The sequence below is a fragment of the Heptranchias perlo genome, chromosome 2 (assembly GCF_035084215.1).
Source record: "Heptranchias perlo isolate sHepPer1 chromosome 2, sHepPer1.hap1, whole genome shotgun sequence".
Lineage (NCBI taxonomy): Eukaryota > Metazoa > Chordata > Chondrichthyes > Hexanchiformes > Hexanchidae > Heptranchias > Heptranchias perlo.
Window position 1 is genome coordinate 46,027,483 of NC_090326.1, and position 18,037 is coordinate 46,045,519.

Sequence of the window (18,037 nt, forward strand, 5' to 3'; positions counted from 1 at the left end):
AATAGTTCTAATCATATTTACCCACCCTGTTCCCATATCCCTTCACCCCCTTTTCCTTCATCCACCTTTCCAATCTAATCTTGAATGTTGACGTAGATGCTAATGTTGATTCTGGGCAGTATGTACTTTTGCCTTGTCATTGTGTTGACTGGTCTATTAATTGTAGCAAGCATGAAGTCATGTCAGCACAAGATATCTGAATGTTGCAAGTTCACACACTCCCAGATGGCACACATCTCCAGCATTCCTCTTTCCACCTTGCATCCTTTTCCTAGTTGTTATTTGCAGTCTTCCTGCAAACAAGAGGCAGTGCATGTTGACAGGTGAGGAGGGAGGGAGGGTCACCCAAGCTTAGACCCTTAATTCCTTGCAAGGGGAGGGTCAAGAGATTCTGGGCCTTAAGCCAGTAGATGGAGCACACGGAGGTTGGAAGCCCCAGCTCATGGCTAGTATTCTTTGCATTACATTCCTGATTCACTCATTCATTCACACAAAGGCAGATATTGCAGCAGTTCATTGTGTCATTATGTGAAGCTGTGTTTCATGGCATGTTGTCTTGCCTGCATTATAAAATATGTTGTTCTTCTGCTCCTCCAGATGCCCAGGAGGAGGATATGTCAGAGCCCAATATCCAGCCTGAACTGAGCATCTTGCATCACCCACTCCTACATTGGCAAATACCATCACACAAATATCTACTGGGATGTGGGGTGTGGGGGGCAGTTAATGAATTATAGAAAGGAGCTCTTGATGAAGCGCAGAGCACAAATGAGGCAGAGCAGGTACAGATGCAATTGCAAGCAATGCAGAGGGGTCGACAATATGATTCTGTGCAGTGCTTTGTTATCACCTGAGTACCGTGGAGATGGGATATTTTAGGGCCCTCTGCAGTGGAGCTCATCATGAATGCTTTGAGATAGTAGAGATCTGCAGCAGTTCTGTCTTGTCGGGATTCACCTCCTTGGGGAACTAGATAACACAAAACTTCAGTAACTTCTCTGCTATCCAGCAGTCTGTCCTTGCAAAGATCTTGATGCCATTCTGAGGGAGTGCCCAACAGCAGGGGAATGGCAGGAGCTGATGGAGATGTCACTCGGGCAACATCACATCTGTTCTTTCCAGCCACTCCACTCAAATCACTAAAGATGAGTCTTGGAGCATACAGGCCCAGGCAGCCACTGCAGCAATCCCTGTGGCACCTGTAATTACAGAGCCATCTGCTGACCTGGAACAAGGACTACTGGGGAACTGGTTCCCCTAGAGGTAGACATTGATACCCAACAGCAATGCATCTCACTTCTTCCTCCTCTTTAGATAAAATATTTAGAAGAGACACACAATACGCTTTCACTTGGAGAGAACCCACTGAATATACGTGCATCACATACTGCTGACCCCTCCATTGCCTCTGTGTTGTCACGCTGCTTGTCTGACATTCAGTCCTGGATGAGCCAAAATTTCCTCCAATGAAACATTGGGAAGACTGGAGCCGTTGTCTTCGGTCCCTGCCACAAACTCCATTCCCTCGGCACCGATTCCATCCCCCTCCCTGGCCACTGTCTCAGGTTCAGTCAGACCGCTCGCAGGCCTACGTTGACTCCCAGTTCAGCAACGCTTCGATTTTAAAATTCTCATCTTCGTGTTCAAATCCCTCCATGGCCTCATCCCTCCCTATCTCTGCAACCTCCTCCAGCCCTACAACCCTCCATGAACTAAGCGTTCCTCTAACTCTGGCCTCTTGTGCATCCCCCACTTCCTTCACTCCGCCATTGGTAGCTGTGCCTTCAGCCATCTAGGACCTAAGCTCTCGAATTCCCTGCCTAAACCTCTACCTCTCTCTACCTTTTTAATTTGCTCCTTAACGCCTCATTAACCAAGCATTTGGTCACCTGGCCTAATGTCTCCTTTGGCTCGGTGTCAACTTTTATCTCATTACGCTCCTGTGAAGCACCTTCGGATGTTTTCCTGTGTTAAAGGCACTATATAAATGCAAGTTGTTGTAAGGTTTGCTAAAAGTTGAGTGATACGAGAAGAACTGTCTGGGTAAATTCTACTATGAGTCAGATTAAAGTTGTTGGGTAAAATTGATGTGGCATTCATGGGTCTTAACATATAGCTGGGCTTATTGGAGGCGATAATTTATTTTGCAAGGGTATTCGACACATGTTGAGGTGACTGTTGTGCACTGGGAATATAAGGCACATAAGTAAACATTTGGTTTCTTGGACTCTGCCTGATGACTTGCTGGCTTAGCTCATGGTTGTGCTTGTCCTCTTCCTTTTGCTTGCTGCTGCTTTCCTCCTGTCTGTCCCGTGTTGCAGGGCAAAGTCATGAGGGACACAAACCATAATAACTATGGACAGGCTGTTCTGTAGTACCCACCTAATCTGTCCAGATGTTTGAATTGATGCCTGAGGATACCCCAATGTGCACGACTAAGATCTTAGTGGAAGCATGCAGCGTATTGTACCTCTGAGTGTTGACTTTGGATTTTGAAGTGGTGTCATCTGCCACAGCTGTAGTGCATATTGTTGGTTCCCTCGGGCCATTCCTGCAGTCAGTGTGTCCGTTCAAATAATGATGGCACCGTAGACCATATACCAGTGACTGCTGTATTATATGGGAACTTCCAGGGTAACAGGCATTTGCGTACATCACTTTGTTCCTGTGGTTGCAAACCTGCATGAAGTGATAGCCCTTTCTGTTCATGAATGGACTTGTAATGAGGTTATAGCCACATGATTACACACACTCATGCCCTGCACCCCAGGGAATCCTGCTACATGGTAGAACATAGAAACACAGAAAATAGGAGCAGGAGTAGGCCTTTCGGCCCTTTGAGCCTGCTGTACCATTCACTATGATCATGGCTGATCCTCTATCTCAATACCATATTCCTGCTCTCTCCCCATACCCCTTGATGCCTTTTGTGTCGAGAAATCTTTCTATCTCCTCCTTTAAATACATTCAGTTACTTGTCCTTCACAGCCTTCTGTGGTAGAGAATTCCACAGGTTCACCACCCTCTGAGTGAAGAAATTTCGTCTCATCTCAGTCCTAAATGGCCTACCCCATATCCTGAGACTGTGACCCCTCGTTTTAGACCCCCCAGCCAGGGGAAACATCCTCCCTGCATCCAGTCTGTCTAGCCCTGTCAGAATTTTATACGTTTCAATGACATCCCCTCTCATTCTTCTAAACTCTAGTGAATACAAGCCTAGTCGACCCAATCTCTCCTCATACGACAGTCCTGCCATCCCAGGGATGAGTCTGGCGAACCTTTGCTGCACTCCCTCTATGGCAAGTATATCTTTTCTTGGGTCTCACCAAGGCCCTGTATAACTGCAGTAAGACATCCTTGCTCCTATACTCAAATCTTCTTGCAACGAAGGCCAACATATCATTTGCTTTCCTAACTGCTTGCTGCACCTGCATGTTTGCTTCCAGTGACTGGTGTACAAGGACACCCAGGTCTCTTTGTACATCAACATTTCCCAATCTATCACCATTTAAATAATACTCTGCCTTTCTGTTTTTCCTTCCGAAGTGGATAACTTCACATTTATCCACATTCTACTGCATCTGCCATGTATTTGCCCACTCACTCAACTTGCCTAAATTGCCTTGAAGCCTCTTTGCATCCTCCTCACAACTCATAATCCCACCTAGTTTTCTGTCGTCAGCAAACTTGGAAATATTACATTTGGTTCCCTCATCCAAATCATTGATATATATATATTTTTTTTTTTATTCGTTCACGGGATGTGGGCGTTGCTGGCGAGGCCAGCATTTATTGCCCATCCCTAATTGCCCTCGAGAAGGTGGTGGTGAGCCGCCTTCTTGAACCGCTGCAGTCCGTGTGGTGACGGTTCTCCCACAGTGCTGTTAGGAAGGGAGTTCCAGGATTTTGACGCAGCGACGATGAAGGAACGGCGATATATTTCCAAGTCGGGATGGTGTGTGACTTGGAGGGGAACGTGCAGGTGGTGGTGTTCCCATGTGCCTGCTGCTCTTGTCCTTCTAGGTGGTAGAGGTCGCGGGTTTGGGAGGTGCTGTCGAAGAAGCCTTGGCGAGTTGCTGCAGTGCATCCTGTGGATGGTACACACTGCAGCCACAGTGCGCCGGTGGTGAAGGGAGTGAATGTTTAGGGTGATGGATGGGGTGCCAATCAAGCGGGCTGCTTTATCACCAATAGAATCTGGGTTTGAATCTATCCCAGGCTGTTGGGGTGACAATCTCTTTTTGGCTTTGCAGGTTTTGTATAAAATAAGTTTTGTCTGTCAGTACTATGGTCCTAGTACACAGCTCCAGACACTGAAATGCCCACAAAATATTAACAATCTCAGAGGGACTATTAAGAATGGCTAGTGTGGGAAATGGAAATGATACACTGGTGTGGAGACGGGAGCTGTTGTAAGTCCTAACAATTAAAACTGAATTTGAACTGGAAAATATTGCTTATTTTTCTTCATTCTGAGGACATTTATAATTTCCAGAGCACAAAGAATGTCTCTAGTAGTAAGATTAAACTTCGATTTTCTTTCACTTAATAGACATTCTCAGTAACTTTAAAATTTTCTTTTTTAGGCACACAACACCAGAAAAGTTCTTCTTTGAGGCTTGTGATGATGGATCAGACGATGTGCTCATGATCGACCGCGTCTCTAATGAAATCACCCTTGGAGGTAAAACATCTGTTTGAAGCAATTTCAAAGCAAGGGTTTACATTTTAGCAAGTGGCAACATTTTTTTATTTTCAAATTTAAATGTTCTAATTGCTGCAAAAGATGCATAATACTCCCCAAATTAAGGTGATGATTATATTTTAATTTGGCAGATTTTTCTTTTAATAACTTATCAGGAACTGGTAGAGACATTGCAGATTATGATGACTGTATCTCTACTGTTCTTGCAGTATGAATTTTAACCAATCACCTTCCACTTCATTTTTCAACCCAAGCTTTATTTTGCATGTTGCCATAGGGCCGCACATGCATAGGAAATAGTTGCAGTCATTGGTAAGATTTCCCTCCTTGAGGATTTGCAGCAAGTCAAAGTGCTTGATCAGTGCCATCTTTCAAATAGAGCACTGCTCTGTTATGAAATCACTATCTGTCCAACTTGATCAGTTCCTGTGCTAGATGTAGTGGAGGGATGTGTGTGGCTACAGGGTTTAAATATGTCAGGCATTGGTCAAAGTTTGGATAGAGCTGGCTGTCTTTCATCAAGTCACCAAAAAAAAAAGCTGATGAAGCTTCTTTTGGTTCATATTTGTGAGACTATGTGAGCCTTAACCCTCAAGGACAAATTTGAGGAGGAATAAGGAGGACATGTACTCCTTGGAAAATAAGAGTCTGAATGGGGTGCAGATTCACAAATCATTAAAAGTAGCAATGCAGGTTAACATGGACATAAAAAATGCAAATGAAACACTGGGGTTTTTTAGAGGAATAAAATTGAAAAGCAGGGAGGTTATGTTAAACTTGTATTGAACCTTGGTTAGGCCACGCTTGGAGTGTTCTGCATAGTTCTGGTCTCCATATTACAGAAGGGATGTCATGGCACTGGAGAGGGTGAAAAAAAGATTTTCAAGGATGATACCAGAACTGAGAGGTTATAACCATCAGGAAAGACTGAACAAACTGGGGCTTTTTTCTCTAGAAAAGAGAAGGTTGGGTAGTGACCTAATAGAGGTCTTTAAGATAATGATAAGGGTTTGATAGGGTAGACATAGAGAAGCTGTTTCCACTTATGCACGAATCCAAAACTCGGAGTCATAAATATAAGATAGTCACTAATCAATCCTATAAGGAATTCAGGAGAAACTTCTTTACCCAGAGAGTGGTTAGAATGTGGAACTTGCTATCACAAGGAGTAGTTGAGGCAAATAGTATAGATGCATTTAAGGGGAAGCTAAATAAATACATGAGAGAGAAAGGAACAGAAGGGTATGCTGATAGGGTTAGATGAAGTAGGGAAGGAGGAGGCTTGTGTGGAGCATTGGACATGTATTTGAAGAGGACTAATTTGCAGGGTTATAGGGAAAAAGCTGGTCTGTGGGACTAAATGGACAGCTCTTTCAAAGAACTGGCACAGGCACGACGGGCCGAATGACTGCCTCCTGTGCTGTAAGATTCTGTGATTCTATAATTCCTTTTACTGATACTATATTTGAATGTCTTTGCCATGCACTTTATTTTTACCTAGATTGACAGATGTGAAATTATCTCATGCTTTTGTGCTCAGGTTTCATGACTTGCAGACAGAAGAGTCTCCTTACTCAAAGCACAAGACAAGCAGACACATGACTGTCAATGGCATTGTGGAATATATTGGCTGAGTAACTCTTCTAGCATTGAGTTTGATGTAAGGAAAAAAAGTTGCAGGATCAGGCAATCGCATATTCTGTGCTTTAAAATTAATTTACGGGTGCTTTGATCTTCTAAATAGTGGGGCTGTTACCAATTGTTTTTAAAAAATATATATATATCCTCTGACCCCTGTTACCCGTCCATATGGAAATCCCTGATCTAGCAGCCATCTGAGAGGCATAAAAGGCCTAATTTCCCCCCCCCTCCTCCCTTCACTCCCATGATCGAAGAGTTGTGCCTGCTACTAATGGCCCCGGAGGCCTATGCAACAACTGTTGCTGCTGCTGACGTAGCTTTTTCTCACTGTACATCAGGGAACTGGCAGTTATTTTGCTATTTACAGTAAAACACTGCTACTGCCCAAGTCACAGTCTGGTAGGGTTTTCTTTGGGTAAATTTCACTGCAAATTGTCTGATTCTTCTCCAGAGAAGATTCCCTGGGAGAAATTAATTTGACTGCAGATTAGTTTTGCTGAGCTGCTAATTAATGTCTCAGATATTTTATTCTGCAGGTAACCCTGGAGATTTTTCTCTAATTGACAGCATGTCCATCAGACTGACTGATGGCACTGCACAATATAGGTTGACCTATTTCGTTCTTTCTATCTCCATATAGTGTTATTTTCAATGTGTTAGATGAGCACACCCAGGCATTACTGTTTGTTACAGATGCAGAGCAATTTTATAACGCTAGTTGCTTCTGACCTTCATCTCTAACCTCCAGCCAGAAACTGACCAGCACATTTCCAACCTCCAGAATTCTTTGCCTAGACATATATTAAACTCTGGATGGCCTCACAGTCTCTGTTCTCCAAATGAAGTGACTTTGCAGCCTTAATGCAACATAGTTGCACCTGAGGAGCAGAATAATATATTGTACATGATATTGTACAGCACCCATCCTCAAAAAAGATCGTATCGTCCAATTTACCATAAGCAACCATAAAAAATCCATTGTGTATATATAGATGTCACAATAGCTGCTATTTTATAGTGATAGTATATGGTACAAAACTGCTTTCAGCCTGCATACAGTTGCAGGCTTTGGCCACCAGGTGTTGCTATGGAGCAGTTTAACTTCCTGAGCCTCTGGTGTGTCACCGATATTGGTAAAGGTTAGCAAAGGAGGTAAGGATTACATTTTACATTTAACTTTTTTTTTTAATTAAGTTTTGCGCCCTTAGAGATTTTCCTGGAGCTCCTCTATAGACAAACTTGTTCCAAGCTCCCTGCTGTGCCTCGGCTCGGGTTTCTGCTTTGGGCCTCTGGTCCTGCTTCCTGCTTACCTTCCTTCTCTCCTCCCAGAATGTTCTCAGTAAAGCCAGCTTGTCCCCCTGATCGCACGCCCACTCAGCTGTGAAGCAGTGCCCAGGAGATTTGTCCCATTCCAGGGGACTCGGTCACTCTAAGCACAGCACACCATGGGCTGGATGGAACTGTTCCATAGGCTGTACGTTTGACGCCACTGGTCTAGCTCCTCTCTGGCTGGGCTTACCATACTGATGTCACTGGTTCAACCCTGCTTTAGTGGCTGTCAACTCTCCCCTCCCCCACACCACCTCTAACTCTTCTCTGGACGAATGCTATGCTTCATCTTCCCTGGCCTCGAGCCATGCACACCGCCCTTCCCCCCTCCTCCAGCATCTGAATATACTCTACCTTCCACCTGACGCCCTAATTTTCTCTGCCTCTAATCCTGTTCTACCTTCTCTTCCTCCTCGCCTCAACCTCTAACTTTGCTGCACCTTCTGCCTTGTCGCCCCAGTCTCTAACCTTTGCCCTCTTTCCCACCCCACCTCTCCTGGCTTCCAGCATTGCAGTCCTCTCTCTCCCCTCTGACCCATCTTGACCTGAAGAATGGACTTACACTTGACTTCCCAAGTGAAACACCAAGGGAGTTCAACTAGTAGTATATTAGAAACGGCACTTTGGATGTCACACTTGTTACACGTGCAAAACAATCTTAAAGGGACGTGCTTCTGAAACTGACAAGCACATTTCAGTCTGCAAAGTTCTCTGACCAGTCGTAATTATACTCTGACTTGAGCCTGCGTTTACTTAACAGTTAGATTTTTGTGGCCTTAAAGGGACACAGCCCCATCTTACCAGAATAATATATTATACATTACATGGTATGACATTCTTGTCCCTATAAAGAGTATTTCGTCCACCATGGGAGATCTGCCAGTACCATTTAAAGGTGATACGCATCTAGTTTGTGAACTGGTCATTTTCTTTCTCCTGTCCTCACACAAAGCCTATACATGTGCACATTCAGCAGAGGATCACTGGACATCAATGAAGAGCAGGGTGCATGGTCAGTTACTTTCTTCTCCTCAGTCTGGGAATGCTGATGCCAATTCCAGTGGCACAGGTGCTGGCTGACACCAGCTATTTAAACACAGCAAAACGTGGGATCTTCCTTATCCATACAGCTCAGTACCGCACTGTGCACTGCATTTATCCAGTGGCGTGGCCTCCTCCTTAGCATGGTTCACTTTATAACCAGCAGATCCAAATTTCTAAATATTTGCCGTAACATTCAGCAGATGCAACAAATCACAAATATAAAGCAATACATCAGAGTAGAAAGAAAGCCACTTGCATTTGTATCGCACCTTTCACACCCTCGAGACATCCCAACCTGCTTTGCAGCCATTTAATTATTTTTGAAGTGTAGTCACTGTTGTAATGTAGGAAAATGGCCATATTTGATGATCTTCTCCTTGTAGTTTAGACCCATGAATGAGAGAGTTGGCCAGTATCTGCATAGGCAAATGTTTAGTGGCTAAAGCAAACAAAAAGGTAGTTAAGACTGACAATTTTCAGTGCATTGTATTACGCTATTGTGTTCCCGAGAATAAGTCAAACATGGTGGTGACTATATAATTTGTAACCACTGAAGATCAGAGTCTGAAATTTAGGATATCAAACCAATGAAGATATCGCTTTGCACTCATGATATCTCCCACTGCTGGGCTTGTGGAACTCATTCTTTTTGCTTTTAAAAAAATGTCATCTATGACTTTTTTAATAAAGCTTTCACTTGTTTATATGGGTCCACAATCTGCCTCATTCTTATTGATTGTAAGTCTCAATCTTCACATTTCTCCCATGTTGACACCTCTGCCTACTGCATAATTACTTGTGTTGATGAATACCTCCATGTTTTCAGCCTTACAATTCAAGCCCACGGGGCATCTTTCATCAGATGTCTCTACCATTATTGAATCTCAATTGGTCAAAATCCATTGTATCATAGTAGGTGCCACACAGGAGGAGGCCATTCAGCCTATCGTGCCTGTGCTGGCTTTGTAAAAGACCTATCCAATTAGTCCCATTCCCCTGCTTTCTCTTCATAGCCCTGTAAGTTTTTCCCCTTCAAATATTTATCCAGTTCCCTTTTGAAAGTTACGATTGAATCGGTTTCCACCACCCTTTCAGGCAGTGCATTCCAGATCATTACAACTCGCTGCATAAAAAAAAAGTTTCCTCATGTCGCCTCTGGCTCTTTTGCTGATCACCATGAATCTGTGTCCTCTGGTTACCGACCCTTCTGCCACTGAAAACAGTTTCTCCTTATTTACTCTTATCAACACTGTTCATGGTCTTGAACACCTCCTATCAAATCTCCCCTTAACCTTCTCTGGAGAGGCTGGAAAAGCTGGGGTTGTCCTCCTTAGAACACATATCTGAAGGCTCTCATCCCTGGTACCATTCTAGTAAATCTCTTCTGCACCCTCTCTAAGGCCTTGACATCCTTCCTAAAGTGTGGTGCCCAGAATTGGACACAATACGCCAGCTGAGGCCTAACCAGTGTTTTATGAGGGTTTAGCCTAACTTCCTTGCTTTTATACTCTATGCCTCTATTAATAAAGCCCAGGATCCCATATGCTTTTTTAACAGCCATCTCAACTTGCCCTGCCACCTTCAAAGATTTGTGTATCTGCACCCCCTTTAAAATTGTACCATAGTTATTGCCTCACCTCATTCTTCCTACCAAAATGTATCACTTCACACTTCTCTGCATTAAATTTCATCTGCCATGTGTCTGCCCATTTCACCAGTCTGTCTGTGTCCTCCTGAAGTCTGTTAATATCCTCCACGTTGTTTACCACATTTCCGAGTTTTGTGTCATCTGCAAACTTTGATATTAAATCCTCAATACCCAAGTCCAGGTCATTAATTAATATATATCAAAGAGCAGTGGTCCTAATACTGACCCCTGGGGAACACCACTGTATACTCCCCCCCCCCCCCCCCCCCCCCCCCCACCCAAGTCTGAAAAATGACCATTCACCATGACTCTCTGCTTTCTGTCCCTCAGCCAATTTTGTATCCATGCTGCCACTGCCCCTTTAATCCCATAAGCTTTAATTTTGCTGACCAGTCTATTATGTGGTACTTTATCAAATTTCTTTTTATTTGTTTATGGGATGTGGGCGTCGCTAGCGAGGCCAGCATTTATTGCCTATCCCTAATTGCCCTTGAGAAGGTGGTGGTGAGCCGCCGCCTTGAACTGCTGCAGTCCGTGTGGTGAAGGTTCTCCCACAGTGCTGTTAGGTAGGGAGTTCCAGGATTTTGACCCAGCGACGATGAAGGAACGGCGATATATTTCCAAGTCGGGATGGTGTGTGACTTGGAGGGGAACGTGCAGATGGTGTTGTTCCCATGTGCCTGCTGCCCTTGTCCTTGTAGGTGGTAGAGGTCGTGGGTTTGGGAGGTGCTGTTGAAGAAGCCTTGGCGAGTTGTTGCAGTGCATCCTGTGGATGGTACACACTGCAGCCACTGCGCGCCAGTGGTGAAGGGAGTGAATGTTTACGGTGGTGGATGGGGTGCCAATCAAGCGGGCTGCTTTGTCCTGGATGGTGTTGAGCTTCTTGAATGTTGTTGGAGCTGCATTCATCCAGGCAAGTGGAGAGTATTCCATCACACTCCTGACTTGTGCCTTGTAGATGGTGAAAAGGGTTTGGTGAGTCAGGTGGTGAGTCACTTGCCACAGAATACCCAGCCTCTGACCTGCTCTTGCAGCCACAGTATTTATATGGCTGGCCCAGTTAAGCTTCTGGTCACTGGTGACCCCCAGGATGTTGGTGGGGGATTTGGTGATGTTAATGCTGTTGAATGTCAAGGGGAGGTGGTTAGACTCTCTCTTGTTGGAGATGGTCATTACCTGGCACTTGTCTGGCACGAATGTTACTTGCCACTTATAAGCCCAAGCCTGGATGTTGTCCAGGTCTTGCTGCATGCGGGCCTGGACTGCTTCATTATTTGAGGGGTTGCGAATGGAACTGAACACTGTGCAGTCATCAGCGAACATCCCCATTTCTGACCTTATGATGGAGGGAAGGTCATTGATGAAGCAGCTGAAGATGGTTGGGCCTAGGACACTGCCCTGAGGAACTCCTGCAGCAATGTCCTGGGGCTGAGATGATTGGCCTCCAACAACCACTGCCATCTTCCTTTGTGCTAGGTATGACTCCAGCCACTGGAGAGTTTTCCCCCGATTCCCATTGACTTCAATTTTACTGGGGCTCCTTGGTGCCACACTTGGCCAAATGCTGCCTTGATGTCAAGGGCGGTCACTCTCACCTCACCTCTGGAATTCAGCTCTTTTGTCCATGTTTGGACCAAGGCCGTAATGAAGTCTGGAGCCGAGTGTCATTGCGGAACCCAAACTGAGCATTGGTGAGTAAGTGCCGCTTGATAGCACTGTCGATGGCACCTTCTATCACTTTGCTGATGATTGAGAGTAGACTGATGGGGCAGTAATTGGCTGGATTGGATTTGTCCTGCTTTTTGTGGACAGGACATACCTGGGCAATTTTCCACATTGTCGGGTGGATGCCAGTGTTGTAGCTGTACTGGAACAGCTTGGCTAGAGGCGCAGTTAGTTCTGGAGCACAAGTCTTCAGCACTACAGCCGGGATGTTGTCTGGGCCCATAGCCTTTGCTGTATCCAGTGCACTCAGCTGTTTCTTGATATCACGTGGAGCGAATCGAATTGGCTGAAGACTGGCTTCTGTGATGGTGGGGATATCGGGAGGAGGCCGAGATGGATCATGCCTTTTGAAAGTCCATATGCACAACATCAACTGCACTACCCTCATCAACCCTCTCCACTACATCATCAGTTGTATTGCCTTAGACCTACACTTGAAGACTCCTTATGTTCCAGGTCGAAATTTTAATTGACCACCAATTTTATGCTGTTTGATGGTATATTTCAGTGACGTGGCACCAGGTGAGACTGCCATTGTGACCTGCCTGGATTGAGCGGCTGTGTAATATAACCTAGTTGGAGATTGTGATTGCTCTCGTGCCCTCATTCTCTCCTCCTCCTCCTCCTCCTCCTCCTCTTCCTCTTCCTCTTCCTCCAACAACAACAACACAGAAGAAGGCCATGTAGCCCAGCCATTCCATGTTGATGTTTATGAGCAGTAGTCCCAATCCCATGTGCCCACTCTGTTCCCATATCCCTTTATTCACCTTTCCTTCGACCTCCTATCTAACCGATTCCTAAATGTTGACATTCACCAACTCTGATAATACATTCCTCAGCCTCACCACCCTCTTAGTTTAAAAAAAAAAGACATTTCTTCTGCTCTTTCTGTCCTAAATCTTTAACATTATATCTATGTCCCTTCAATTTAGACCCCTCAACCACCGTCTGATTTTAACTTCTCTGTCCTTAAATGATGCACGTTTCGTTGTATGCAACTTGTTTGTCATACTTTCTCCTGGATATTTGTAAAAACTAAGACTATATTAATGCATTTTTCCTTCCTTTTTGTTTTTTTTTTCTCAGTTAAGAAAGATGTCCCTCCCTCTGCTGTTACCCGACCTGTTTATGGAATCATGGGAACAATTCGCCTAGTGGCAGGTGGGTGGACTTAAATAACTTGCACAATTTTAGAGGTGCGATAGGTATTTTCATGTTTTATTTAGTTTATGCAAGAATCCCTAGCTTTGCTTCAGTATACTATTGTCATAAAGCCCCAACTATCACCCCATCTATAATCCATATTCATGCTTTTCCAGATTTCTGACCAGTGGGAGTCGAAGCTTTGGGTTGTGTTGGGCTGTACTTGGTTCAATATTTTATGCGCAGTTTGCCACAACTGAGAGTTGAATTATATCTCTTGACAGCACTGTGCTGCAACTGTGTTTATTGGGTTGTGCCACTAGCTGGAGATGGAGCTGCCAGAACTCTCAAATTATCCATTAGTTTTGATTATTCACTGGGAGGTTCTCCTCCATTATGGCAGAAAATCAAAGTGCCAGCGTATGCTGTGAGCAGTAGTAAGATATCATGAATACCTCCAAATGAGACTGGCTGGCCAGGTCGGAAGTATGACCTAATAAGGATTGTAAAATACTGCATCCTTGTCAATTAGTGCAGTGCATTTCTAACTAATTTTTGCTGGCTAATTAAAGTGACATTATTTTAACAATCATTGTACAAAAGTTTCTTCCCAGACAAAAATAACTTGTTCCATTCCCACGTATAGATCGTAAAGATCAATGTTGCATTGATTATATTTTTTGCGTATTTTATTTTTTAATAATACTTGAACATGAACAGAATTTGAGAAATTGTTACTGATTGTGCTTTTCAATAAATAAATTTTTACCACATTCACAGAGAATTCAGTACTCTATGCAATTCTGTACATAGTGGTTACTTGGGAACTAAATCAACACCATTTTCATCGAAAAACATGTGGCAGTTTTTCTTGCTTGCAAAATGCAGTGATGCAGTTTATGCAACCATAGGAACATAGGAACAGGAGTAGGCCATTCAGCCCCTCGTGCCTGCTCCGCCATTTGATAAGATCATGGCTGATCTGTGATCTAACTCCATATACCTGCCTTTGGCCCATATCCCTTAATACCTTTGGTTGCCAAAAAGCTATCTATCTCATATTTAAATTTAGCAATTGAGCTAGTATCAATTGCTGTTTGCGGAAGAGAGTTCCAAACTTCGACCACCCTTTGTGTGTAGAAATGTTTTCTAATCTCGCTCCTGAAAGGTCTGGCTCTAATTTTTAGACTCTGCCCCCTACTCCTAAAATCCCCAACCAGCGGAAATAGTTTCTCTCTATCCACCCTATCTGTTCCCCTTAATATCTTATGAACTTCGATCAGATCACCCCTTAACCTTCGAAACTCTAGAGAATATAACCCCAATTTGTGTAATCTCTCCTCGTAACTTAACCCTTGAAGTCCGGGTATCATTCTAGTAAACCTACGCTGCACTCCCTCCAAGGCCAATATGTCCTTCCGAAGGTGCCCAGAACTGCTCACAGTACTCCAGGTGCGGTCTAACCAGGGTTTTGTAAAGCTGCAGCATAACTTCTGCCCCCTTGTACTCCAGCCCTCTAGATATAAAGGCCAGCATTCCATTAGCCGCCTTGATTATTTTCTGCACCTGTTCATGATACTTCAATGATCTATGTACCTGAACCCCTAAGTCCCTTTGGACATCCACTGTTTTTAACCTTTTACCATTTAGAAAGTACCCTGTTCTATCCTTTTTTGATCCAAAGTGGATGACCTCACATTTGTCTACATTGAATTCCATTTGCCACAGTTTTGCCCATTCATCTAATCTATCAATATCGCTTTGTAATTTTATGTTTTCATCTACACTGCTTACAATGCCACCAACCAAGATAATGTCACTTTTCTTCCCTTTTTTGAAAAGTGCCACCAAATTCAACATGTTACCTCAAAAAAATTCTGCTCGCGAAGGCTTCAGCAAGTTGACTTCTAAAATCACTAAACCTTTGGTAACAATTTTCTGCTTTCCAATGTTGATCATTTTGCCAGTGGATTAAATTATATTCAAAACTCGATCACTTGACAGTTCCCATCTCTGTCACGGGACTGGCTTTAGGTACCTGCCAAACCCACAGCTGCAGGAGAGGGTGGCTGATCTACCAGTATAAGTGTGTTTGCTGGTTTCTTTTCTCCAATTTATTGTTGCTAATATAAATAAAATGAGGTTTTCAGCACAATGGGACTGCAGCATATTTCAGTCATATTTCTAACCATATGTTGAGCATTGCTGCTTTTCAGAAGCCCAGAAGGATATGAATGAAAAGTCGAAAGGCATTATGAGGGAAAAAATAAAGAAAATAGGAAAGGAGAATTATCAGTGAATAAAGCAACAACTCAATGTTAGTCATGTAATTGTGTAACAGTGTGAGACACTAATGACACAAAGTTTACATATATCTAGAAAAAGTTTGAAGAAAACTAAATTGAGAAAATGATCTGGTGAAATTAAATGCTGACATAAATCCACACACGCAACTAATATTGTGTGTGGGATTTAAAACAAAACACTTGGATGCAGAAGTGAAAGAAGGAGCCTGGATTTGTAGGGTCTTCACAACTAATGTCGCTGTAGTCCTCAGGAATCCCAAGGCTGGTTCAGGTCTGTTGCGCTCAATGCGGTACAGTTTGATTAAATCCTTTTTTTTTGCTGTCGCTTCAGGCATGTACCTTATAGTCATTACCAAAAAGCAAAAGATGGGAGATTTGTTCAATCATGCTGTTTGGAAAGCAACGGAATTCAACATAATTTCCTATAAGAAGACTGTGCTGCACCTAACTGAGATGCAGGTAACAACTGAAATAAATTCTGTTTGAAATATTTACAAAAACAACTGGGTTTTAAGCTTCATTCTCTTTATTGACTTTTAACAAATACAGTCTTGTATCTGGTGCACACTTCCTGTTTGTCTCACTGTCATGATTTTGTAATACCTGTCAAGCATGGGTAGTGCCAGTAAACTCAATATAACATAAAACTGTAGGGTAAGATTTGTATACTCATCATATACCTACCTTTATGCCCTCCAGAAGCTGGGTGTGCAGTGGGAGCATTCCACAACCTCATCCACTTTATTTCCTTTTCCATAGTCTCCAATTTCCCATAGTGCTGTTTACCCAACCTCTCTGTTGACAATAGTGCTCACCTTGTTGCAAATCTTCACCATAACCTCTCCTGACGCCCCCCCCCTCCCGGTCCATAAAGCGCAACTCCTCCCACTTCCAACATTGCAGGCCTTGGACATTTGGCCTCTGGCTTGCACACCCTCCAAATCCTGGTGGTGCTGCGGCTGTGCTCTCGTGCCTCTCGGTACTCTCTGCTCCTTGACCATCTTCACTGCTTTGCAAATGCATTATAAGCACGGAGTGCTTTTGAAGTGCCAGTGCTGGGAAACCAGCGAGGATGACAAAGCAGGTCCAGATGCAGCAATGGGGGGGTGGGGGTAGTGTTGGTCAGATTAGGAAATACCCACAAAATTATTTGGAGTGAGGGAGGTGGGGAAAGAAGGGGCTGGTACAAAGGATTAAGAGGCATGAGTGAATAAGGAAGGTGCATTCAGGGAGAGTGATGGGGCGAGTGGGTAACTTGAATGGGGGAAACGTAACGGGAAAACACAACAGGGATTGGGCACAAATGTGGTTCTGATGGGGAAAGAGTAAGAGGGTGCAAGTGGAAGGGGCTTTACCAGATGTGGGTGCGAAGAGAAAAGTGATGTTGTACGGTGAAGATGAAAACTGAAGAGGGATGGGGTAAAGCACTGGGTATGCAAGAGCACACAAGAACATTCTGTGAAGAAAGCAAAGTAGCAAAGAGCCAACTAGTGAAGCAGCAGAGTGGGGGAAAAGGGGAGAGGGTCAAGGATGAGGGGAGTGGAAGAGTGTGATGACAAGGAGACAAACAACGTAAACAAAACTAGGAAATGACACACAGACACTGCCACTGTCATGAAGACAGTGCGAACAGGTACGACGCACAACGTATGGTGTGTCTTACTGTGAGCAACACCACAGGAGATCTGCTAGTAACATATTAAAAGCTTTCCATATAGTGTGCATTTCTTGTCACGCTATTTCTGTCTCACATGTATTCTGATTGTCTTTCTAGTTCTGTCTTCTAGGTGTTGTTTTCCACAGTCACCTGAGACCTATGTAAAACAGGACCCTCACCTGATACTCCGTTATCGCCCCTCTTTCTACCTGAGCTGCCTCTTGCTGTTACCACTCCCCACCCCATGGACAGTGCCTTTTCTGCTGGTCTTGCTCCAAGTGCTGGTACCTTTTTCCCTGCCCGCTTGCCATTCCACAATGCTGATGTGCTCCCATTTCCAAAAAAATAATTTCCCACTTATCATTCCGCCTGCCCCATCCAACTTGGTGGCTGTTTCTGTGTTAACTTCCTAGCTATTAGCAGGAACATACTTTAAAGGGCAGCATGCACTTTCAAATCACTTAAAGCTATTTCCTGAGTGAAAGCTAGGAACTTGGCAATGTGGCTGCTTCTTGGGTGAGACACACCAGTACCCCAAACATAGCAAAGTGGAGTGGGAAGAAATGCCACAATTACCTAGGCTCCCTCCTCCATCTCAATGCTATGATAGCCTGCCTCTTTCCCACCCCTTCCAATACTGTCAGACCCTGTGTCTCAAGCAATGCTGACTCCTTCAGTGCTCCCGTACACTCCTCCCCTGTACTCTCCCACCCCCAGACCAACCCCCATCCCACTAGATCCAAGCCCCTTCCCATTTATCCCCCGCTGAGATACGCCCGCCCAATACTCCCTATGGCCCTGCTCCCACCAATGAGAGACTCCACTCGCACAGCTCCAGT

At 44.2% G+C, this 18,037-nt stretch overlaps 1 protein-coding gene across 2 annotated transcripts in view; it reads left to right on the plus strand.

Moving 5' to 3' along the window:
• The window catches only part of LOC137338651 (phosphatidylinositol-3-phosphatase SAC1-B-like), an 80,643-nt gene that overhangs the window by 15,668 nt on the left and 46,938 nt on the right, over positions 1 to 18,037 (plus strand). The window contains exons 2-4 of one of the 2 annotated variants that reach the window (XM_068001833.1): positions 4,587 to 4,684; positions 13,179 to 13,253; positions 15,873 to 16,000. In XM_068001833.1, the coding sequence (XP_067857934.1) occupies positions 4,587 to 4,684; positions 13,179 to 13,253; positions 15,873 to 16,000 (301 nt within the window). Of the gene's footprint in view, positions 1 to 4,586; positions 4,685 to 6,266; positions 6,366 to 13,178; positions 13,254 to 15,872; positions 16,001 to 18,037 lie in introns of those variants that run through there. The other variant, XM_068001834.1, reaches the window with a different exon arrangement.